The sequence below is a fragment of the Wyeomyia smithii genome, chromosome 2 (assembly GCF_029784165.1).
Source record: "Wyeomyia smithii strain HCP4-BCI-WySm-NY-G18 chromosome 2, ASM2978416v1, whole genome shotgun sequence".
NCBI classification, from domain to species: domain Eukaryota; kingdom Metazoa; phylum Arthropoda; class Insecta; order Diptera; family Culicidae; genus Wyeomyia; species Wyeomyia smithii.
Window position 1 is genome coordinate 165,734,753 of NC_073695.1, and position 26,666 is coordinate 165,761,418.

The window sequence follows — 26,666 nt, forward strand, 5'->3', positions numbered from 1 at the left end:
TTTCCAAATATTATTCACAACAATAACCTAATGATAATGTTAACCCTTCTCAGAAGTGCAGATTGAGTTTCAAAAATAAAAATGCAATCAATATTTTTAAAGAAACTTGTATTTTGAAGTCCACAACTGCTTAGTGAGATATAATCTGTCGTCGCAAGTCGATAAAAAAGATGAGAAAATGATAAGTCTTGGTGAATACAAGCACTATAAGTGACACTTCAAAAAGAAAAAAAGTGCGTTCAGCAAAAAAACGTTCGAATAATGCCACAGAAGATCATACTAGTCGCAGTGGGGTCCTACAAAAAAGTCGTTGCTAGTGAACGCTTCATTGGATTCTGGGGGATGATCGTTAGTCTAATTAGTAAAAAATTCGTGTGGAAAAAAATATTTTCAAGCTGGCAGCTTTTGAGCTTTTGTGACAAAGCTGGCAACTTTTAGGTTAAAACATATCATGCATACATTTACCAGGTGTATATATTTCAATTGCTATTTAGCCAAATATCTTATCACAATGTGCATCATACCTGAGCACATGATGCTGGTTGATATAGTAGGATTGACTCATTTTATATTATTAGCCCTCTAGTGCCCAAATTAATTTTTGGACGGACTTCGAAAAAATCACTTTAATACTTGAAAAACATTTTTTAAGTTCAAATTTAGAAAATCTATAACGAGCGTCTTAGCAGAGTGATTGAGAAATCAAAGAAATAGTTATCGGTTTCCGTTATACTCTACTAATTTTTTTGGAAATAAATATTGAAATTCAGTCCGCAAATATATATTTCGACTGTGACGTACAGTTTTCCTCAGTGCTTATGGAACCAGTCCAGTGCTTATGGAATAGTCCACATAATGGAATAGTGGACTATACTGCCACATAATGGAATAGTCGACTATACTCCCGTTCCAAGCATGGTTGTCCCAGCGTGCATAAGGTTTGTGTAGAACATGGGACTACTACGATTGGAACGGCAGTATACTGCCACGCATAGCAAGTCAGTCCCATTTGCATTTTCACCAAAATTGAGTTAATATGCGGAAATGGTGCCTAACTATGCATACCCTTACTAACACGCAGAGAATCCTGAGTAAGAATCCCCAGGATACCGATTAACACGGTGACGGAGTCGTGAAAGGAATCGCAAGCACGAGGATTCCCACTCACGATTCTTATTCAAGAATCCTAGAGCCATATACAAAGCATTCCTGAGGATTCTTTTTTCAGGTATCCTTTTCAAGGACGCTCACGAATCCAATGTGAGGAATCCTAGAGAATCTATGCGAATCGTGTGTGTTCGTCCGGGTAGTCTCGTAACAATGGATGGACTCAACAACTTTGTTCTGAAAAACTTCAGGAAAACATCTAAAAATATCGTCCCATCTCATAAGAAGCAATGGTATGAAATCATATAAAAACACGTTTTTCTCGGCTTGCCGAAAATGCAAATGAGACTGACATGCTATGCGCGGCAGTATACCTTCTGGCTTGGCTGGGTGAGCTCACTGCTTTCCAATTTGCTTCTATCATGGACAATACGTAAATTCTAGTTTCAATCCTCAGAGCACACTTCGGGGCTCCATAAAAAAGTTACGGACTAATAAAATTTTATGCTGAAGCTTCTCTAGCTAGATTGCCAGTTTTTTTTGCTTCCTTCAATGCCACATTAATATTATTATTGTTATCGCATGGATGATATAACAAGATAAACAGTTATCGTTCATAAATTCGATGTTGACCGGGTTATTCGATTTCTAATTAGTGCTGTGCTTGTAAATGGCAGTATATCATACCATTTCGACCATTTATGTTGCTATTGAGAGTTTAAAGATTATTCTTTTTAATTTGGTGTTTTTCTATTGCTTTGAATTAGAATAAATACTAGTTTGGTAGTATTCTCAGTGGTGTTTTATGTGTCTTGCATTGTGATTCTGTTAATGTACAAGGTGCGGTCCATAGCACATTTTCCTCTATCGTCACACAATTATTGATTTGTGCTGCATGCTCTGGTGTAAGTATTTTTCATGCCTGGACACTGTGAAAAATTATTGCTTCTCCACAATAGTAAACGTATCACTAAATGCAATCGAATTCTTCCAGATTTGGAAATAATACTATTTTTGCATTCCAATTATCACCGGATTGAGTCAACAAAAACGACGATCGATTCATTCTACACCTGTCGCACCCATGTGCCTGAATTTTTTGATGCACGGGATATTACATCACGTGAATTGCATACCGTCATGGATTTAGTGTAAAATATTAAGGTCAAATCAATTTCAGTAGGTCATAATGTTTTTTAATCTTTCAGAACTATCATTCCATTATCTATTCCAACTAAAGATAAGTATACGGTGATCTTTGGGAAATTGCTCATTAGTGATGCAACGTTATTTTCATTCGAGTCTACGCTAAAGTTGTATGTTGTATTGATTTGTGTAACTACTGTAAACCTAGATGTGTTTGAATAACTATTATCCATATTTATTAGCCTCACGATGATCGCTGAAGTTGTTCAACGGGAAAATGGCGCCGTACATGGATATACTTTTGTGCTAGATATGGAAGGTGTCACCATGGGTCATGTAACAAAACTTTCAATCGGAACGGTTAAAAAATTTTTGCACTTTTTACAAGAAGCGATGCCAGTACGACTGAAGGGCATCCATCTGACAAACGTTGTTCCGTTTATTGATAAGATTTTAATATTGATTAAACCTTTTATGAAAAAGGAACTACTAGCCATATTGCATCTCCATAGTACTAACGAGAGTTTATATCCATTTGTACAGAGAGATTGTCTTACGTCCGAATTAGGAGGAAAGGCTGGTTCACTAATGACACTCAGAGGTACTGGTGTGAATGACTACATACAGATTTACAGTTTCAATATTTGCACTAATTTTTTTCGCAGATAACTTCAATATGCATATGGTGGAGGCACGGGATTACTTGTTAGAGGAGGAAAAAAAGAAGGCCATAGAGGAAAAAAGACCAGGCAAACCGAAAGATTCTGGCTCAATCTTTGGCATGGAGGGAAATTTCAAGAAACTCGATATTGACTGAGCTTAGCAATAATAAGTACAGACAATTAAAACTAGACAATAGAAAGGAATGCACATATTGTTTTGGTGGCATATGCTGTGATAGTATATAACTGAGGAAATAATAAATTTATTTGGGATTATACGTTTAATGCGCTTGATTGAACCAACTGTGTAGTTTTTTGAGCAATCATCCATACATCATCATCACCAACAGAGTATAATAGTTGAAAAAAGGTTCACTTCGCAAAGTCATTGCAATTAAATAATCGAATCGCTATGATGTAGAAACGCGTGAGGAATTCAACTGTACCTAAACATATTGGGTACATCATCATTATAATGTTGCCTTACGTATAACGAATTCAAAAGTTCAACAAAACAACATAGATGCTTCGACTCGAATCATAAAGCTATTTTTAGTCTTTTTTTTTGAGGACATTACTCTTATTTTTTTAGTAACCGATCCATTCGAGCATACATATCAATATGATAGAATTATAACTTTTAAAGATTGTATGGTTATCTGTAGTAAAACATTTTTTTTATTACTTTATTAAGGTAGCTTTCAGCCACAGGCTGGTTCGCCACCATATAGTAGTAGTAAAACATGTTGCAGACTAGGATATTAGCAGTTAGGTTGGTTTGTAAGAATTATTTATTCCTGCTACTATCGCAATTGGCCTTTTAGTAGGCGGCAGTGTAGCGAATTGAACAATGCAGTGTGATGTTTTCAAGTTTTCATAAAAGCCAGCGTTGTTTTAAGTAGGTATGAAATAAAAAAATTAAAATAATGTTTGTTATGGAAAGCCAATATAAAAAAAAAACATCAAAGGTTGCTATGTTCTTGGAGTCGAACGAAAAATAGAAACGTTCCTATGCCATTTGACATATTGAACGCAGACCGATGTCATGGCAACAGTTTCCTGAAGCCGCCGCCGATGATGATGGCGCTACTGTTGGAAATATGGTCATAAGCTCCGTTCATTGTGCCGCATGTGTTACTGTACGGATTTGTTGCGTGCTTCTAACTATATTGAATGTAGGGCTATCCGGAACGTGTTGAAACATGTTTGAGCGTGACCATTTATGTCCTGCACAAAATCCATGTAACGTTCAAAACAAAACAATCGTTTTTCGCTTTCTGCATTTCTTCACACCACTTGCAGCAATAGTTGATCTCGCATGGACAGTGCTTAATCGGCTGTTTCACAAGCACTGACAGCCTTTTGACGTATAATCGAGCCAGAGAGCCAGAGAAAAACTACTTCAAGCGAAATGTATGGGGATGACGTTCATGACAGGGATGTGATTGAACGGCATGTTTTCACTTTTTTCTCTCGTCAGAAGGTATAGCCGAGACCTTGATGATCCTCACGCAATAGTAGCAATCTACAAAGGACTTGTTAGAAGCAAACTCGATTTCGCAAGTGTCGTTTGGCGGCCTTACTACGTAACTCACATACAGCGAATCGAAGCAGTCCAGAAAAAAATCGTTAAGTTTACTCTTAGAAATTTCGGGTGGAATGGAGAAGAACTACCTCCCTATCAGAATTTGTGCTCTCTGGTGAACCTTGACACGATAAACTCACGACACAAGATAAACGACATCGTCTTTTTTACGAACATTTTATCCGGACGCACTGGCAGCCAACTTCTTGCTGAAAGAATAATTTTTAACAACAGTCAAGTCACGCTTAGACAACGTAGAACGTTCGACCCTCCTTTCCGATCCAGGAATTATTCGCAGAACGAGCCAACTACTTGATTTATGAATACCTTTAACACACTGCAGTAGATCATCAATATTGACATGAGTACATCTGTGTTGAAACATAAGCTAACACGGCGTGTATCGTAGAACAACTTTATTTTAAAAAAATGGGCATCGCCAAAATTTTCAGTATTTAAAAATATAGCTTTTCACCTTTCATTTGGGACCCTCCGGGAAATCAACCATCGCGGGCTTTCGAACAACTTTTTTTTTCATCAAAAAATATTCTGACAGCAAAGCGTCTAACTGCCGAGAGGATAGTACGGTACTACAAATGAAAAATAAAAACGCAAGAACTTTCGATGTGACACAGTGAAGGTTTAAGTTAGTCGAGTGCAACTTTCACTCATACTAGAAATTTTCCAAACACCCCTGAAATTAGAAGTTATGGTCAAAATGCCGGTATTTTGACCTCAGCGCATGAAAATTATTTTTAATTCATTTGTTTTTCAACCGATTTTGAGTGTTTTAGCCGTTTTGGAAAAGGGAAAAATAGAGTTTTCAAAATATTTACAGGTTTGTACTAACTTCATTACAATATGTTGAGTTATTCGAGCGCAAATTTAATTTTTTAAACTTCTCCACGCAAATTTTCAACTTCACTTGAAAATTGTCAGGTATTTTTGTAAGAAAAGTACTACAAGTACACTAACACGTTGAAACTATATTCGATTACGATACAAAATGGAAGCTGTTTTAAGTAAATCGGCTGATAAATCGCTGAGTAACATGTTTTTTTAAGGAAATCAGAATTTTTGACTTTCATCGAACAATAATATTTGGGACATCAGCGGGGGCCTAGCGTGGTTGGTAACGTCTCCGTTTTTCTCAAATTAAAAAAAACATAATATATATTTTTATTTAAACTACTCATTTCACGTACACCTAGGTGAAATCTATAGATCTATCTATACATTTTGAAAGCCCTATTTTTCGCCTTTGGGAATATTTATAAATGACGTAGCATTCGAGGGGGGAGAGGGGGTTTGCAGATTTGTGACGAAATGTGACGGGAGGAAGAAGGGGGATCAACCCAGTCAACATTTTCATACGTCTAATAATGTTTCGATTTCAATATCCGCACCCATAGGGTAACGGGGGTATTTTGGCCCATATGCATATTTTGGCCCACCCGGTAACATTTTACGCATTTCATTGGTAAATTCAATGAACATTAGAAAACTATGCATGCAACATTGAATAACACACCTAAGAATCATACAACACTATAATTTTCGGCGAAAAACTGGCTCTAAGTAGTGTTATTTTGGAATTAGTTCATACATATTCAAAGTCATGGCTGAGTCAACCCAAAGTCAAGAGGAAGTGGTAATATACAAGTCAACGTCCGGAAGCTATTGTAACAAATATGTATACTTTTGAAACAATTCGTTGTTGTAGTAACATCAATAAAATGTCATAGAAACAGTTTGTATACTCTAACATGTTGGAAAATGTTGAAAAAGTGGTTAAACGTATGGTCGAAATATGTTTGCCTCTTTCTGAAGCAAAAATATTTTGGCCATGCCAAGTTTTGACATCTCTTTGATTACCGTTCGGCCGTTGCACGTGAACAAAGAAGCAGCTTGTGACAATTTACTTCTTAATTTATCACATTTAACGGTATGAAATTGGTTGAGAATGCCTGTCAAACCGCTATAAGCCAAATCATTTCATTTTTAATTGCATAAAATTTACAAAAATTCACAGCAGAAGGATGTTCTTCTCAAACCCACTATTGTTGCTCTAAAAATACCGATGAAGATCATAAATATAACTAGTCCGAACCATTTCCATACACGTCTGTAGATATAAAGGTGGGCCAAAGTAAAAATTTGGTGGACCAAAATATGTTTTTAGTACTTCGTAGAAATTTTGATATTTCTAGGATATTTTTCAATATATTGCATTGTTGAACGGTTCAATGTGTATATATTCAATTTCAAATTCAAATGTCGAATCACAATATCGAATAGGTGTAAACGTAAACCAACACTGCCGCGCTTTTCAACGACGCGCCAAAACTAGCGTACAAAATGGCCTTCCAATTTTGCCACAAAGGGTCTCACTTAAGGCGTTATTGAGCCAGAACTTCCGAAACACGGCCTTAAACGCGCGACTGCACTCCTCCGGGTTATAATAAAAAATTCTCTCGCTTTTCATCGTAGACTCTCCTGCCGCGTAGCGCACCGCCCCGTTGTTTGTACACTGGGGTCGCTTTTTACGCGGTTGGTTGTACCGCATTTAAAAGATTAGATTCGATATATTTATACTAAACTTATTTGATACCGCGTACAAATAATCATCCGAATCAGGTAAAAATAATCCGCGTTATTGTAAAAATATCCCGTTTAAAAAAACGCATAAAAACAACCCGCGTAAAAAGCGAACCCAGTGTACCCGATGACTCAAATATAACGAAATAGTTTAAATAAATAATTCATATAAGCAAACAATAGAAATGATTTATATACAAAAAATATGCAAAATGGCACCAAACGAGGCTATTAAACAAAGCTCAAGCTCAATTATTTATACGTGTAAAAAAACAACAGGCATCGTCAAACACAAATTGTGGACCTGGCACTACGGTTCGCTAACACTAAAAAATTACAATATAAATAGGGGTCAAGCTGGCTCAGTGACCATAGGATTTTATGGTGACCGTCGAAGAGTTTGGTCACAATTTGTATGTGTTAATTAGGGATGTTACGGATATCTGCATCCGCATCCGCAAATGCGGAACTTTCGCATGAAAATTGACATCCGCATTCGCGTCCGCATCCGCATCATACCATGCGGATGTTGAGAAAAAATATCGCTTCATAAAATGCTGTAGAAAAATTTCCCTTGGTTTATTTGCTGCTCGTTTAATTAGCTTTTGCACTGGAGAGCGACATGGTCATGCGAAATGGGTAAAATAAAACATAAAGGATGCTACGGATATCCGCATCCGTAAAGGCGGAACATCCGCATGAAAATTGACATCCGCAACTACATCTGCATCCGCAATCACATATCCGCATCCGCATCTGCAGATGTCTAAAAAATCACATCCGTAACATCCCTGGTGTTAATGCATGTTCATATGCGTTTGAATGTTATGTTTTAAATGTTCGGTATAGTAGTGCTGTTGGCTACCAAATATTTAGAGTGAAAAATAAATCCAGCAGAAAGTTCGTATGTGAAAGGCTGGGTCTCACCGCTAAGTGGATTGATTTGGGTTTATTTATTTATTTTATTATCTCAAAAATCAATTATTTTCAGTATCTTATTTTTTTATGAAAACTACAAATAATTAGCTTAACATTAATAAATGTCCAATCATGGAGAAATGACAATATTACAAGGTATACAGACCTAAATGGTGAAATATTGACGTAGGACTAAATGTATATATTATATGCAGCGATAAACTGTTAATAGGCAACACACCGTTTATATTTGATGGTCGTTATTTTAAAACTAACGATGCATAAATAAATGAAAATTTTACTCTAGTAGTAGTTGCGAAAATTCTCATAACTCTTATCTTCAAGCATCACTAGTTCTGAAAAAAATCGATTCCATAATCTTCAGTATGAAATTCGTGCTACAGAACGCTGATGATCGCACCATCGGTAGCATTGAATATTTTGCTTGACCGCGCATAATAAATTTTGCTCTCCGCTGTGCCCTTCAGTAGCTGTGCCCTTCAGTAGCTGTGCCCTTCAGTAGCCGTGCCAGCTAAATATTCTGCAGCGTACGATGGTTACTGTTGCAGCCGTATGCAAAATAAAGGTAACATGTTCCGCAGTGCCTGGAAGATGACTCGTATGCAGTTCTCAGTTTCTCAATGTCGCGTACCTCTAACAGCTATACTCCACTCGCTATTATGTGACAAACTAGACTGAAGCTGAATTTTCTACACTAGCAATGGGCAATCTTTGAAAAATAATCGATTTTCCCAAATCGATTAATCAAATTCAATAACAGCGATTTATAAGAAAATCGTGCCTGAAAAATCGATCCAACAAAAAATCGATTTTTGTTCGGTATAAGCTTTTTGCGACCTTTTTTGGCTACTATTATGGAGATTTTGTTTTGTTTGCGTTTTCTGGTTTATCAATCATTTTCAACGAGTTTTCGTATACAACATCTACTAACGATACGGCATTTTTAGTTTATTGCCATCTTTTTTTTACCGCGTGTACTCTTTTGGCGGTTTTTTTCTACTAAGAATTTTCGCTGTCGCTCATCCCATAGACCATTTCACGAGACGTTTGTGAACTTGATTCATGAACGAAATATAATGCACGTGAAAGCATTATCAACATCAGCAGGATCCGTGACACCTGTCAGTTCGTGAAATGGTCTATTTTTTCGGATGCACTAAGAGCAATCCAAACCTGTATAATTGGGTTGTTCAGCTATTCACGGATTTCCGATTTTTATATATCATCCAGAAGAGTGAAATTTTCTAAGCAAAACGTGATTTTTTAAAACTTTATATCATTTTCTTTCGGTTTTTCAATGACATATAAAAATTCCCTCTAAATCGCTACAATGACAGTTGGTAGATGGGCGAACTGTCATTGTAGCGGTTTCGAGCAGATTTCAAGCAGTTTTAAATCGTGATTTAAAAAGCGAAGGACAATGATAAAATTTTTTTTTCTATCACGTTCTACTTAAAAAATTTATATCTTTCAGATGATATAAAAAACTGATATAGCTGAACAACCCAATTCATAAAAAAATCGGAACATCCGCAGCCAAACGCAAATAAACAAAAATGGCGAGCGCGACACTATGCAGAACAGAATACAGCACGCTATATACACGACCATTCAATTCAACTTTTGCAATATTTGAGTTAACGAATACTCCGCGCATATGTCTTTTCTACCTAAATCAAAAAATTGGTGCCTGATAGTAAACACCCACAACGATAGTAAACAACGTCCCTACGGAAGCCAATTTTCAAAAAGTGCACTTGCAGAGGTAGCAAATATGAAATAATATTGGCTAATATCTAAAATGGTAAATTAAATATCCAATGCAATGCAAAATTTCAGCTCAATCGGAATTCAGGAGTATTTGGTCTAAATTCCACTTTCTCGACTTATGAAGAAAAGCACAGTTTGTAATAGTTTTTTTTTGTGCCAAATGTCTTATGCCTTGTTCACACTATATCACGCAGATATCACGTGACATCGCGTATCTTGTAACAAACAAACATCTAGTTTTCACGGAAAATTTGGAGTATGGGATTTGAAATCAAGATGAGCGATACTACATCATGTGAACGGGTTATTAGAAATGTATAAAACGTCGAGGTCGGGTGTTATCCAAAAAATCGAAATTTTGCTAACTGTTTGTGAGGGCGAAACTTTAAACACTACTTCTAAATACGTCAACCTTCGAGACGGTCTTGTGGTCTGGTAATTAGGGGCGTCAGGTAAGCGAACGTTAGATTGTTGCATCGAATATTGCTGTTTTACGAAGAATAATTGCTGCGACTTAAATTTGTTTTTTGACAGCAAAAACAATGTTAACGATCCTATGATTGAAAATTGTAACTGTTTCCGTGTTGAGAATATTTACATTCTAAGGCATGCTATTCAGTTCGAGGTGCAAACTTGTCTCGTCGTTCTTTTCATCCTCGCTAGGGATGGGCGAACGGCTCACGAGCCGTTAATATTAACTGGTTCTTAGGAAAGAGCGAAAGAACGAACGGCTCACGCAAAAGAACCACGGTTTTTTGGGCGCACCAGAACTGTTTGGTACGCGCGAACCCGAAGTTTACCGAGACAACACGAACTGTCAACGCTCGTGAATCATTGTGAACCACGAGTCGGTTCAGAGCCGCTCTTGCAAAAGAGCCGTTTCGCCCACCCCTAATCCTTGATATATTTCACAACGCATGCGTATTAACCAAATTTCATACGGGTTTGTCTATTGATGTCGCGTTTACAAAGGCAAAAAAATGGTTACTGCGTTAAAAATACTGGAGGGACTTAATTTGGCTGCGGATTGTTCTTTTTCAACTTGACGACAAGGTTATCCAGCTTCCCTAACCTACAGAAAACGTCAAAATGGGCTGCGTGCACTATCCGCCATGACCGCTCGTGGAAAGCTGGATATGCTGGAACCTTGTGGGGGTGGTGACATACTCATGAAAAAAGTTGTCATGGACGTAGACAATTGTTTGAACCAACAAAAACATTTGAAATGCGTTTTTCTCGGTTTCATGTCTATTGAATTTTAGCCCATTCTCCAACTATGGTCATCCCGGTAAAAAATTTACACATTTTTCAGATCAGCGACCGAATTCCGAGGACACACTTCTTCGGAGAGAAAAAAAAAAGAAATGAAGAAATTTTCTTCTCTTCAAAGAAAAGAGTTCTCGGAATTCGGCCGCAGATTACGTTAGCAACAATAAATGCAATCACTATTGTCTTCAATCCGCTTTGCACACATTTATTTTTCAGGCGAAAAAAAAAACGATCTTACCATCCAAAGGATCGATTCAGTAGAAAATCGTGCGCATAAAAATCAATTCAAAAAATCGATGAATCGACCCGAAAAGATCGATTTTGCAAATATCGAATCGATCTTGCCCATTGCTATTCTACACGCAGTCTTTTGTATCGAATTCAGCGTGGATTTTTGCCGTTAGGGCGTGGCCCCGCAGCTTAGAGAAAGAGAAACAAAACAAAACACCTTTGATACTACTAAGTGATTTTCATAAGCACTGAAAGAAAGTTTTTGCTCTCCCGATACGAAAATCACTCTGGTTCTTAGGTTAACTAATTTTTGTTACTAATATTTGACTGATAACGGTGTTCGAGTGGACACAACAATTAAACCGGAACATCACTCAATTTAGCAGTGAAAATTCTTGAAATGAAGGTTATATCTTGCTGTGATAAACTATTCATAGGCGACACTACGTTTATCTTTGGTGCGCCCTGGTCGATATTGTAAAAATGATTATTGAGAAATAGATGAACATTCCACACTAGTAGTAGTTGTGAAAATTCTCATAACTCTTATCTTCAAGCACGGCGTGTATCGTAGAACAACTTTATTTAAAAAAAAATGGGCATCGCCAAAATCTTCACCTTTTAAAAATATAGCTTTTTACCTTTCATTACGGAAAATCATTCATCGCGGGCTTTCGAACATTTTTTTTTTCATTATAAAGTAGTCTGGCAGCAAAGCGTTTACTACGGAGAGGATAGTACGGTGCTACAAATAAAAATAAAAATGCGAGAACTTTTGAAGTGACACAGTGAAGGTTGTAAGTTAGTCGAGTGCAACTTTCGCTCATACTATTTACCAAACATCCCTAAAATTTGATGTTATGGCACATCTGTTCAACTGAAGAACCAAAAATGAGACAAAATCTCTTTATTTTAAGTATCGACATCTAGCGGTGGAGAGGACGCATTTTACACTCGAAATTTTATTACGCTTCTATTCAATTCATTCAATAAAAAGACTCTCGCCGCTTTTCGCCGAGAGAATCCTTTGTTCTTCCCAGTACTGGTATAGTGAGGGTGCCTTTTCATGATAATCGTACAGTAGATATATTTTTAATGAATTTCATTGTTGCCCAAGTTGAAAACTGAATATCTTGACTAACGACAATCATTTTTCTACATTATACCTAATGTCGTAATCAGTGCTATGGTATGCATTACTTGCAATGTTAAGTATAAAAAACGGTACGAGAAAAAATATTGTCGTTGGTTGAGAAATTTGGTTTCCAAGTCCAACGAAGATAGTCAAGTAATTCAGCTAACAGGTTGAAATGGTTTCAACAGTCGCGAGATGTACAATTCAAGAAAATTTGTTAAAATGGTTGAAAGATTTTTAGTTCAATTTGTTCTATTGACGTTGATTGTGAATTGTTACTGAATTTCCGCTTTAAAGATCTCTTGAATGCGGTCCTGTCTTAACTTGATTTTGATAGATTCACCTATTCAAGGTCACCTTTTTGCCTGTTCATTGAAGCAAAGAAAAATAATTTTTTGGTGTTGTTCAAACTATTGGAGCGAACTGTTCGAACGATGCATTGTAAAATCAATGTAGGATGGAACAGCAAAAAATGAATACGAAAGCTTGGTCACTGATTTGCTGCAGAGTTTTGTTCGAAGTTGCATATCTGTTCTGTGGTTATGGTCAAAATGCCGGTATTTTGACCTCAGCGCATGAAAATTATTTTTGATTCATTTGATTTCATTTTTCATTTGATTCATTTTTCAACCGATTTTGAATGTTTTAGCCGTTTTGGAAAGGGGAAAAATGGAGTTTTTGAAACATATACAGGTCTATACTAACTTCTTTTAAATACGTTGAGTTATTCGAGCGTAAATCTAATTTTTTAAACTTCTTCATACAAATTTTCAACTTCACTTGAAAATTTTCAGTTATTTTTGTAAGAAAAGTACTGCAAGTACACTAGCAGTTTGAAACTATATTCAATTACGATATAAAACAGAAGCTTTTTTTTGTAAATTGGCTGATAATTCGCTGAGTAACATGTTGTTTAAGAAAATCAGAATTTTTGACTTTCATCGAACAACAATATTTGGGCTGTTTATTAAACGGTGCTACAAATGGAAGAAAATGCAACATCTTCTGATGCTTGCCATATAACAATTGCTGGTGAGAGCCTCACTGTCGCATCAATCTACATTCCACCCAGAGCTAATATTAATCGGCTGCAGCTAACACAAATAACGGAACTGCTTCCGACACCACGCCTTCTTTTGGGAGACTTCAATTCTCACGGTATGGCGTGGGGAGCACCTGGAGATGATAGCCGGGCTATTCTTATTGAAAGCTTACTAGACGAGTTCGATACGACCCTATTGAATATACCTGGGCTAGCTACAAGAATAGCAAGGCCTCCAGTACGAGAGAGCACTTTAGACTTGTCTATGTGTTCCTCCTCAATAGCTTTGGATTGTAAATGGGAGATTATTCAAGATCCCCATGGTTCGATTATGAGCAGGCTCCAGTCTGCTACCACAGTCGAAGTAGAGTATGATCTCACCCGGAATATTGATTGGGAAAAATTCTCGAACATAATATCCCAGGGGCTCGAAACAAACGAAGAGCTTTCTCCATCCGACGAATACAACTTCCTTGCAACATTAGTTTTAGATAGCGCGTTGCAATCTCAGACGAGGCCCGCCCCTGCGAATAAGTTGAAAATTCGTCCTAACAAACAATGGTGGGACAAAGAATGCACCGAGATGAAAAAAACTCTAAAAGCAGCATACATAGAATTCAGGAAAGATCATTCCATTCAACTTTTTGATCAGTTTAGAAAGCTGGAACTGAAACAGTCTAAACTACACAAGCTGAAAAAAGATCGTACTGGCAAAATTTCATAAGCACGTTACCCAGAGATGCTTCTATGAGCTACCTCTGGAATACGGCTCGGAAAATGCGCAATAGGTCCGACAACAATGAGGCTAATGAATACTCTGAACGTTGGATATATGATTTCGCGAAAAAGGTATGCCCAGATGCTTTCCCATCACAGCAGAAATTCAGAGACACAACAGCGATTGAAGAACCAGAATTTTCAATGCTGGAATTTTCAATTGCCCTCTCGTCTTGCAGGAACAAGGCTCCAGGACCGGACAGGATCAAATTTAATTTGATGAAAAACCTGCCGGATTCGGCCACTTATCAGGAACAATATGGTCCCGAAAGGTTGGAGACAGGTTAAGATTATCGCTATCAAAAAGCCACACAAACCTGCTGCAGATCATCGCTCGTACAGGCCGATTGCAATGCTCTCATGCATACGCAAATTGCTGGAAAAAATGATCCTGCGTAGGCTCGACAACTGGGCAGAATCAACTAACCAACTGTCAGAGACCCAGTTCGGCTTTCGTAGGGGCAAGGGCCCTAACGATTGCCTGGCATTGCTAGCCACAGAAGCGGAAATGGCTCTTGGCAGCAAACAACAAATGACTTCGGTTTTCTTGGATATCACAGGCGCATTTGATTCAGTTTCAATCGAAATTATTTCCGAGAAACTGCATCAAAGAGGATTCTCCCCTTTATTGACAAACTTTTTGATCAATCTGCTGTCTGAAAAGCATTTACTTTTCAACCACGGCTCTTCAACAATAACACGAACAAGCTACATGGGTCTCCCCCAAGGCTCTTGCCTGAGTCCGCTGTTGTACAACTTCTACATCAGTGACATCGACACATGCTTGACAGTGACATCGACACATGGACGGCTGCACAATGCGCCAGTTAGCTGACGACTGCGTTGTATCAGTCACGGCGAATCTAACTGAAGACATGGAAAACAGCCTGCAAAATACGCTAGATAATCTGACCGGTTGGGCCAGTTGCCTTGGAATCGAATTCTCGCTTGAAAAATCGGAGATGGTAGTCTTTTCAAAGAAGCGACCACCACCTCGTTTCGAGCTACTTCTGTCCGGAAGACCCATCACTCAGTCACCTAGCATCAAGTATCTAGGAGTATGGTATGACTCTAAGTGCACATGGGAACAACATATCAATTACCTGAAACAAAGATGCCAACCGAGAATTAATTTTCTTAGGATGGTAACAGGAACCACATGGGGAGCTCATCCAGAGGACTTGATACGACTCTACCAAACCACGGTTTTGCCAGTAATAGAATACGGCAGCATATGCTTCAGAGGTGTCGCAGCTTCACACATGCTGAAGCTAGAGAGGATACAATACCGTTGTTTGCGTATCGCTCTAGGTTGCATGCAATCGACACATACCATGTCTCTAGAGGTCAATGCGGGAGTACTACCGCTTAAAGAGAGGCTTTTCGAGCTGGCTCTCCGTTTTCTCATCAGATCGGAGATAGCAAACCCAATGCTAATCGAGAACTATGAGAAATGTTTGGAAATTGTTCAAAAACCCTGTATGTTAGTATACCAGCGGTTCATGTCTATGGAGATAAACCCTTCGGCTGTTGCTCCATACCGTGAGATTTCACCATCGCTCAACAATTCTTCTGTTGTATTTGATTTGACGATGAAACATGAAATCCATGGAATCCCCGAACACCTCAGACCAACAGTTGTGCCATCAATATTTTCGGCAAAATTTGGTCACCTTCCAGAAGATAGTTCCTTCTTCACGGACGGATCTGTAATGGATGGACATTCCGGATATGGCGTTTTCAACACGGATCATCGCATATCCCGCAAATTGGCACAACCTTGCTCCATATACGTAGCTGAATTGGCTGCCATATGCCAAACTGGCAGGAAAGGTGGGATAAAGACGACCTTGGGCGATGGATGCACTCGATCTCGCCCAAAGTGTCTACAAAAGCTTGGTTCAAAGGGTTAGATTTAACTCGGGATTTCATTCGAGTTATTTCACGCCTAATGTCCAATAACTATGTTGCAAACGCACACCTCTATCGAATAAACTTGATCGATAGTAATCTGTGCGAAAGTGGAGGATACGAAGACATCGACCACATAGTTTTCGTATGCCCAAAGTATCATAGAGCAAGGACCAAGCTAAAAGATTCTCTCAAAAAACAGAAAGTGACGTCTACGATTCAGGTACGGGATGCGCTTGCTAGCCGCAACCCCGCGCTTGTTATACCTATTTATGACTTTTTAAAAGATATCAAATATCAAATTTGATTATCTCCTTGCTGTTTCTGCTTATTTTTCCCAACACAACCACCCTCAAAAAGTTTCACACTAATTCTGTTCCTTTTTTCTTCTTTCTTGTGTTATTCTTTTTAGAGAAACATGAATCATTGCTTCTTTCTGAGAGACATGATCCACCAAACTTAGGTATAAGTTTTGATTTCGAAGAGATAAGGAACCATAAGGAACCTCAATGAATAGTATTAAGAATTGATATTTAACATAGAGAAGAAATTTAATGTTATTGTTAGTCGTAGGTTTAAATGACATGTATTTTTAAATTGTATTTATAAAAAAGAAAAGATGAGAGGGTTTTTATGCCCGTTTGAGGAGGAGCAGTCGGGATACAGGCTCTACTCAAGCTGGCTTTTCCCTACTCCAAAAGACATTCGGCCCCGTTATGCTTCGCGGTTGGGCCTAAATAAATATTAGAGTTTTAAAAAAAAAAAACATCTGATGTCACCTAGTGTGGATTGTAACAAATTATAGAGCATTTAAGGTACATTTTTATAAAGATGTGTGGAAATTTGTTCTCAGATTAAAAAAAAAATATTTTAATTTTTTTAAAACTACTCATTACACGTACACCTAAGTCATATCTATAGATTTATCTATACATTTCAAAAGCTTGATTTTTCGCCTTTGGGAACATTCATAAATGACGTAGCATTCGAGGGAGGAGGGGGGTTTGCAGTTTTGTGACGAAAGTTGATGGTGGGAAGAGGGGAATGGTCAAGCCAAACTACGTAGCAAATATGAAACTAAGAAAACTGCTCCGATGGGGTTGGTGTAAAAAAAAGCTACGTCATTTATGGATGTTCCCTTTCCGAAACGATCTATATATAAAGAATTGATGAAAAAATGCCAGAGTTGAAAATAAACATGTGAACCATGGTCCAAGGGCGGAGTTTTGACAATAACTTCAAATTTTAAGGGTATTTGAAAAACTTCAAGTTTGGGCGTAACTAACACACGATTAGAGCTACAACCTACACTTGGTCACATCAAAAGTACTTGCATTTTTTCCATTTATAGCACCGTAAAATAAACAGTCCAAAGATTATTTTTCGATAAGAGTGAAAAGTTCTGATTTTCTTAAGAAACATATAACTCGTGGAGAAGTTTAAGAAATGAGATTTACGCTCGAATAACTCACATATTTTAATGAAGTTAGTACAAACCTGTATTTATTTCGAAAACTGTATTTTTCCCCTTTCCAAAACGGCTTAAACATTCCAAATCGGTTAGAAACCAGATGAGTTAAAAATAATTTTCATGCGCTGAGATGGAAAAAACGGCATTTTGACCATAATTTCAAATTTTAGGGGTGTTTGAAAAAATTCTAGTATGAGCGAAAGTTGCACTCGACTAAACTTACAATCTTCACTGTGTCACTACAAAAGCTCTAGCATTTTTATTTTTATTTGTAGCATCGTAGTATCCTCTCGATAGTTAGACGCTTTGTTGTCAGAATACTTTTTAATGAAAAAAAAAGTTGCTCGAAAGCCCGCGATGAATGATTTTTCGGAGGGTCTCAAATGAAAGGTAAAAAGCTATATTTTCAAATGGTGAAGGTTTTGGCGATGCCCTTTTTTTTTTTTTAAAATAAAGTTGTTCATTTTACACGCCGTGCAAGCATTTATAGTTCTGAAAAGAACTGATTTCATAATCTCCAGTTCGAAATGTGTGCTACAGAACGCTGATGATCGCACCATCGGTAGCATTGAATATTTTGCTTGACCGCGCATAATAAAACGCTGTGCCCTCCAGTAGCTGTGCCAGAAAAATATCCTGCAGCGTACGATGGTAACTGTTGCTGCCGTATGCAAAATAAAGGCAACATGCTCCGCAGTGCCTGAAAGTTGACTCGTATGCAGCTCTCGTTTCTCAATGTCGCATGCCTCTAACAGCTATACTCCACCCGCTATTGTATGACAAACTAGACTGAAGCTGAATTTTCTATACGCAGTCTTTTGTATCGAGTTCAGTGTAGATTTTTGCTATGAGGGCGTGGCCACGTAGTCTCGAGAAAGACAAACGGAACAAAACACTTTGTTGAGTCAAATTATTTAGGCAGTGGAATTCATTCCGTCTATGTTATTGATATCCGTGCTCGGGAAGCAAGCCAATAGCGAGGAAAATGTATGGGAAAGCTTGACCTTGGAACTTTTCACCTTTTTTCACCATTAAGTAGTAAAGTAACAATATCAACATTATATCAAACAATTGTCACACATTTTATCTATCCACTGACATAAATGACTAAGATGCATTAAGTCGTTCGCTTGCTATAATCGTTTGAAATCTGACGCAACATTTGCCAGTTTCATTTTCAATTTCACAAAATGTAATCTAATATAGAAAACAAAGACGTACTCCCGTACGGTTTTTTGATTGATACAACGTCTATGGAAAAGTCGTATACAGCAATTTTGTAAAATTATACCTTAAGACAATAACAAAGATTTTCAAGGAAGAAACATGAAATTATTATTTTCTTCTTCTTCTTTTTATACCTATAAAAATGCAGTCCGGTCTGTCTGTCTGTCTGTCGGTCTGTCTGTCTGTCTGTCTGATCCATATAGGCTCGGAAACTACCGAACCGATCGACGTGAAAATTTGTATGTAGGAGTTTTTGGGGTCGAGAAAGGTTCCCATGATGGTTTGAGACTCCTCCCTTCTCTGGAAGGGAGGGGTCCCATACAAATGAAACATACATTTCTGAACAACTCAAGAACTAATCAAGCAAATGGAACCGGAGTTTGCATGTGGATGCTTTTAAGGGTAACAAATGTGTCCACATAAGTTTTACACTCCGCCCTCTTCTCGAAGAGAGGGGTTCCATACAAATGAAACAAAAATTTCTGCACATCTCAAGAACACACCAACTAAGTGGAACCAAATTTGGCAGGTTAATGTTTTAAGGGATGAAAAATATGTCCATAATGGTTTGACACCCCTTCCACCTCTGGAAGGGAGGGGTCCTATGCAAATGGAACACAAATTTCGCACAGCACGAAAACTAACCAAGCAAATGGAACCAAATTTGGCATGTGGATGTTTTTAGGAGTAACAAATATGTCCATGGTTATTCGACACCCTTCCCTCTTCTGGAAGGGAGGGGTCCCATACAAATGAAACACAAATTTCTCACATCTCAAAAACTCACCAAGTGAATGGAGCCAAATTTGGCATGTGAATGTTTTCAGGGTTAAAAATTATGTCCATAATGGTTCGATACCCCTCCTCCTCTTCTGAAAGAAAGGGGTTCCATACAAATGAAACACAAATTTCTGCATCTCTCGAAAACTAACAAACTAATTGGAATCAAATTTGACAGGCGGATGTTTGTAGGGGTAACAAATATGTCCATAATGATTTGACACCCCTTCCTTTTCTATAAGGGAGGGGTCCCACACAAATGAAATACGAATTTCGCACAGCTCGAGAACCAATCAACCAAATACAACCAAATTTGGTATGCGAATGTTTTTAGAGATAACAAATATGTCCATAATGGTTCCCTGCCTCTTCTGTAAGGGAGGGGTTCCAAACAAATGAAACACTAATTTCTGCACATCTCGAGAACTAATCAAGTAAATGGAACCAAATTTGGCAGGTGAATGTTTTTAGTGGTAACAAACATGTACATAATGTTTCGACACCCTTCCTTCTTCTGGCATGTCTCCAAATATCATGGCAACTTCCAGTTTCTGAAAATCAGCGGCAAATGACCAAATACTACCCAATATGAGTATTTCCGGAATTGTTATGATACACTGAAGCCACAAATCGACCTCAGACAACATTTTTAACTGTAAGATGGCGACTTCCGGTTTCTGGATAACAACCGAAAAAATCCAAGATGGCGACTTCTGGTTTCTTGAAAACAGCGGCAAATGACCAAATACCACCCAATATGGGTATTTCCGGAATATTTATGATGCACTGAAGCCACAAATCGACCTCTGACAACATTTTGAATTGTGAGATGGCGACTTCCGGTGTCTGGAAAACAGCCGAAAATGACCAAATACCACCGAATATGGGTGTTTCTTTAACCAGAATGACGCTAATAGGCCAGAAATTGTCTCCAAATGCCATTTTGAAATCCAGTATGGTGACTTCCGGTTTCAGAAGAACAGCGGAAAATGACCAAATACCACCCAAAATGAGTATTTCCGGAATCGTAATGATGCACTGAAGTCACAAATCGACCTCATACAACATTTTGAACTGGAAGATTGCAACTTCCGGTGTCTGGAAAACAGCCAAAAATGGCCGATTTCCATCAAATATGAATATCTCCGCAACCAGAATGATGCACTGAAACTAAAAATCGATCACAGACACCATTTTGAATTCAAAGATGGCTACTTCCAGTGGCTGGCAAACAGCCGAAAAAGACCAAATACCCTTCAATATGAATGTTTCCGGAGCTAGAATGACACCCGGAGATCAGAAATTAATTTCACATGCCATTTTGAAGTCCAAGATGACGACTTCCGGTTTCTAAAAAACAGCCTCAAATGACCAAATACCACCCAATATGAGTATCTCTGGAACCAGAATGATGCAAGGAGTTGAAAATCGACCTCAGACACCATAATGAATTGTAAGATGGCAACTTCCAGTTTCTAAAAAACGGTCAAAATGGCCGGTTTCCATACAATATGAGTATCTTCGGAACCAAAATGATACACAGGAGCTAGAATCGACCACAGACACCATTTTGAATTCTAATATGGCGACATCCGGTTCCTGGAAAACAGCCGAAAATGATCAAACAACACCCAATATGGGTGTTTCTTAAACCAGAATGACGCTCAGGGACCAGAAATTGTCTCCAAATGCTATTTTAAAATTCAAGATGGCGACTTACGGTTTCTGAAAAATAGCCTAAGGTGATCAAATTCCACCCAATATGAGTATCGCCGGAACCAGAATGATGCATGGAGTTACAAATTGACCTCAGACACCATTTGGAATTGTAAAATGGCAACTTCTGAAAAACAGTCGAAAATAACCGAATACTACTACATATGGATATGTCCGTAGGGTAAAAGCATCGGTTTTGGCCATGGTATGTTATCAATGAGAGATATTTGGCCTGCTACTTTCGAAAAATATGTAATTGAATCAGTTCAACGTGGAAATCGGATGCACTCGCCTGTATTTTTCACTAACATTGAGTTTAAATAGAAAAATTTAAATAGAAAAATTATGTACTTCTCTTCAAACGATATAAACAAATCGCAAGGAATCAATGAATTTTAAATGGTTGAAATTATTAAATTAAACAGTAAAATAGGCAGGACGAAGTTTACCGGGTCAGTTAGTTATCAAATAAATATTTTAGAGAACCCACTTACTATTTTTTTTTTTTCAAAAATTATGTAATATTTTTATCATTAATAGGGACTCGGCGCAGTGAATTAGATTTATGTGTCAGCACAAAGAACTTCGAGGTTTTTAACTCAACTTTTTCCGTGTCTTTTGTTGATAAAAATGTAGAACAAAAACAGTTCGTTTGATTGGTATAGTGTTTTGGACATTGTTGTAGACAGTCTTCTGCAAAACATGCCCACATATGCACACCGTGTAAAAATCCTACGTTTTTGTTGAACGAGCGCGCGATTTTAATCGTAGTTCACCGTTTGCTACTAATATGCCCGAATATAAGACACACATAAACATGTTGAGATGACACGCGTTCTGAACACGATGTTCGAAAATTTGGGCACATAGGTTTTAAAATTTGTAAAACAGAACGGTGCCGGTCGGTGCTAAATTGGCAGCAGAGTCTATGTGTATATAGAGTCGCGCAAATAGAAAATCTATCGTTTCGGCAACACAGTTTTTGTGCCGTTCGTTGCTAAGAACTAAACAGTTCTATTTTGCACCATGCATAAGCGAATATCATTTTTTGAAATTCTTCACAAGGTACACAGTTTTGAAAGATTACACAGCCGATGCTTTGGGGCCGTTCCTAAACAACGTGGTCATAAAGAGGGGGACGGGGGGTTTGACAAAATACCACGAAAGACCACGCACGGGGGTGGTGGGCTAACGAAATAACCACGTGGTCTTTTTTTTTTACCTATAATTTATTATAGCCATCAAGTCAAGAATTTGGGCGTCAAATGGTGAGTCGACAACTTGGAAGTAGCGTCAAACTTAGCTCCGGTCCTCACAAGTTCCTATCTCACGCCTCCACGAGTCATATGATACAATAGACTACCAGTTTAAACATGGACACAACTGGTTGGCGTTGCCTGGGCAATGTTGTCATCCGACAATAGCTAAGTGAGAAGGTGCGACGCGATCGTTGGCGCGGTAACCATATCTCGGCGGTAGAGGAAATGCTTCGCCAACCCGAGCGTCTGTTCACCAAGATGGTGCGGCTCAAAACAGCGCCTGATCTCCATGTTAGAAGCGGCTGATCAACGTCCTGGTGTCAGCGTGAGACTCTAATCAGAGCTGACATGATTGCCCTATGGCGTGACAGGGGGTTGGGGAAGGCCCAACAAGCCGCCCCGAAAAACACCAAACGTTGCAAATATCGAAGACGTTAATACGGATCGGAACAATCGGCACAGACCTAGGCGACGAAATAAGGACTACGATTGGAAACTCGGTACATGGAACTGCAGATCGTAAGGCTTTCACGGCTGCGACAGGATCATATATGATGAACTAAATCTGCGCAACTTCGAAATCGTAGCACTGCAGGAACTTTGCTGGTCGGGACAGAAAGTATGGAAAAGCGGACATCGAGAGGCTACCTTTTATCAGAGCTGTGGCACTACCAACGAGCTTGGGACGGGCTTTATAGTGCTGGGTAGGATGCGCCAACGCGTGATCGGGTGGCAGCCGATCAGTGCGAGGATGTGTAAGTAAAGAATTAAGGGCCGGTCCTTCATCAACATGCACTGCCCACACGAAGGAAGAGCCGACGATGAGAAAGAAGCGTTCTATGCGCAGCTGGAGCAGGTGTATGATTGTTGTCCGCAACGGGACGTTAAGATCGTCATCGGTGAAATGAACGCTCAGATAGGACGGGAGCAATGTACAGACCGGTGATAGGGCCGAATAGCCTGCACGCCGCATCAAATGATAACGGCCAACGATGTGTGAACTTTGCAGCCTCCCGCGGTATGGTAGTCAGAAGTACCTTCTTCCCCCGCAAAGACATCCACAAAGCCACCTGGAGTTCACCTGACTTACAAGTGGAGAACCAAATCGACCACGTTCTAATCGATGGTAAATTCTTCTCTGACGTCATCAACGTTCGCACCTACCGCAGTGCGAATACCTTGTTGCAGTTTGAGAAGAGAAATTCCTCGACGCCTTATGGCAGGAAATCGTGCCTACTTTGGACTCCGGAGGAGGCTCCGCTCGAATAAAATCCGCCGCCGCACGAAGTTAACCATCTATAAAACAATGATCAGACCGGTAGTCCTCTACGGCCACGAGACCTGGACTATGCTCGTGGAGGACCAACGCGCCCTTGGGGTTTTCGAACGAAAGGTGTTGCGTACCATCTGTGGTGGAATGCAGATGGAAGATGAATCATGGCGGAGGCGGATGAACCACGAGTTGCATCAGCTATCAGCTACAAACGGCGAAAATCGGGAGAGTACGGTGGGCTGGGCATGTGGTTAGAATGTCGGACGATAACCCGGTGAAAATGGTTCTTGATAACAACCCGACTGGAACAAGGCGACGGGGCGCGCGGAGACGACTTCTTCGAACAGCAAACCTGGAGCTGACTGGTAAGGTAAGCATCAAGTCAAGAATGAAGCTTTCGCATTTTAGAAATATAGAATGTACTGAAAGTTTGATAATGAAAATGTAAAAAATTTAAGCGAATTTTTGGCACTTGACAAACGAAAAGACCACGTGGTTAAAGTCACAAGGGTTGGCCAAGAGACCACGAAAGACCACGGGGGGGGGTACGATGGGTATAAAAAGTGATCAAAATATGACCACGTGGTTTAGGAACGGCCCCTTTATTAATTTAACTAAACCAGTGTACTGAACCAGTAAAAAAAATAGTTGAAGAGGTTGTTTATAAGACACGACCGCAGAGGTAACGTAGAATACGACAGCCTGTCTTATGTCAATGTATTTCTTGGAATAGGTTTGGGAATACACTCAATTGGGGTTAATTTAAAAGTCTTTTTGCTCCAGATGACGTTTACCTCTGTAGCCGGCACCGCGGTTTCACTTGCTGCCGTATCCAAAACAAGAATGAAATTGAATTGTTTTGAGGCTGTCTTTTGTATCAAGTTGCACTAAGATATCTTAATTTAGGTAGTGGCTACGAAGAGGCTATAGACAAGGCCAAAGTGTGTTCAGGCAGCATTCCCCATCTATGATATAACAGTTCAAATAACAATTTTCTGCATTATACGATAGCGTAGATAATTTTACAACTGATTGCTGCACTTAGTAAGACTTGCGCGAAAAATTTTGTGATTCAGGCTCACTAGCTCAGAAATTCTTCAGATAAACTTTTAGGCTTAGCTGAAATCAAAAAAGGTTAATTGTGTTTGTCAATGCCATTAATTGACAACTGAATAATTTTTTTTCAACATGGCAAATTTTTTTTTATTTAGTTTTGAATGATTTACAGTGATAACTAAATTCTACATGAGGTGATTTATTAGCAATTATATATGAAAATTTCAATCGCTATACTGCTACCCACGCACGCTATATAGCAAGCCACACATGCTATAAACATGCACACGCTATATAGCAAGCCACACATGCTATAAGCATGCACACGCTATATAGCAAGCCACGCACGCTAGCCACACGCTGCACAGACACGCTATAGACATTCACACGCTATATAGCTAGCTACGCACGCTATATAGCAAGCCACACAAGCTATAGACATGTACAGACACGCAAGACATGCACACGCTATATAGCAAACCACGCACGCTATTTAGCAAGCCACACACGCTTTAAACATGCACACACGCGCTACAGAAATGCATACACGCCATAAACATACACACACGCTATACAGCTAGCCAAACACGCTATATAGCAAGCCACACGTTGGCCACACACCTTATATAGTAGGGACACACGCTACAGATATTCACACACGTTATGTGCACACACCCTATATATACATACGCTGGATGATGGTGGCTTATCAAACCACCTAGCGGTGCGAGTCTCTTTCAGTTTCGGGTTGTATTCACCCAACGATATCTGAATTGGATTACCGCTGGTGGGGTTCAACTCAGATCGAAGGGAAGCCGAACTGAAAGAGGTAGGAACTGCAGCTAATTACTACCACAGCCGCTGTTGCCCGCTGCTGATCCACTTCGCCTACTGCCATCGGTATTGATGTCCGCTGCTGCTGCCTGCTGCTAGTAAACTGATTTGCTTGAGGAGAAACAGTCTCTTATATAGCCCGAAGAGTGCATTCCCGGCTAACTAGGTACTCCATTCTGTCGTCCTTTTTAGGGAAAGGCAGCAAGCGACCAATCAAAAGTCGACATTTGCGTTTCGACAATGTTCAACAATTTTCAATATTACAATAGCTTGAACAATCAGATTACAATTTTCTGCATTTGGACGGGTGCTTAAATGATTTTCCAATCGATTGCTGCAAAAATGACAGGAATCGATTGGAAACTGACTGGGTTTGAAATGTTTGAAATTGGGAAATTTTTGTGACGCTCTCGATGTTTTCAGTTTTGAAATTGGATCCCTGTATTGAAATTGGGTCCCTGTAATTGTTGCCGTAAGACGTATTCTACGTCAATAAATGTTAGCTCCCATGCACTTTTCGTGTATGGGTCCCATAACAACTATGTAACTTTTCAGATCGATCGGTGAAACGCCAGATTTGCGCCCGATTTTTATAGTTTCCATACGATTTTATATGAGAAAATCCAATTTTTCAATACTTATTCTCTAGAGATGTCAAGTTGGCTCTAAAAAAAAAATATCAATACATGATATTTGTAGAAAATTTTCCTGGGAAAAACTCTTCTGAAGACCGTAAGGCACTACGATGCTTGTAGAAACAGCTATTCACCCCAAACTGATTGAATATCTGACGGGCGGCTCACCATTGAAATTTTCCAGCAACACTGCTACAGCATGCTGCTATTGCAAACTTGCTTAAGTATGAGAAATAATTTCTC

The 26,666-nt window shown here is 38.9% G+C and overlaps 1 protein-coding gene across 2 annotated transcripts in view; it reads left to right on the forward strand.

Annotated features, from left to right (window-relative positions):
- Positions 1-26,666, forward strand: part of LOC129720667 (alpha-tocopherol transfer protein-like) — a 48,519-nt gene that overhangs the window by 16,822 nt on the left and 5,031 nt on the right. The window contains exons 2-5 of one of the 2 annotated variants that reach the window (XM_055672194.1): positions 2,102-2,258; positions 2,316-2,423; positions 2,496-2,854; positions 2,919-3,214. The exons of the other annotated variant lie outside the window; for it this stretch is intronic. Of the exons in view, the coding sequence (XP_055528169.1) occupies positions 2,102-2,258; positions 2,316-2,423; positions 2,496-2,854; positions 2,919-3,070 (776 nt within the window). The 3' untranslated portion in view covers positions 3,071-3,214. Of the gene's footprint in view, positions 1-2,101; positions 2,259-2,315; positions 2,424-2,495; positions 2,855-2,918; positions 3,215-26,666 lie in introns of those variants that run through there. 2 annotated transcript variants of the gene reach the window in all.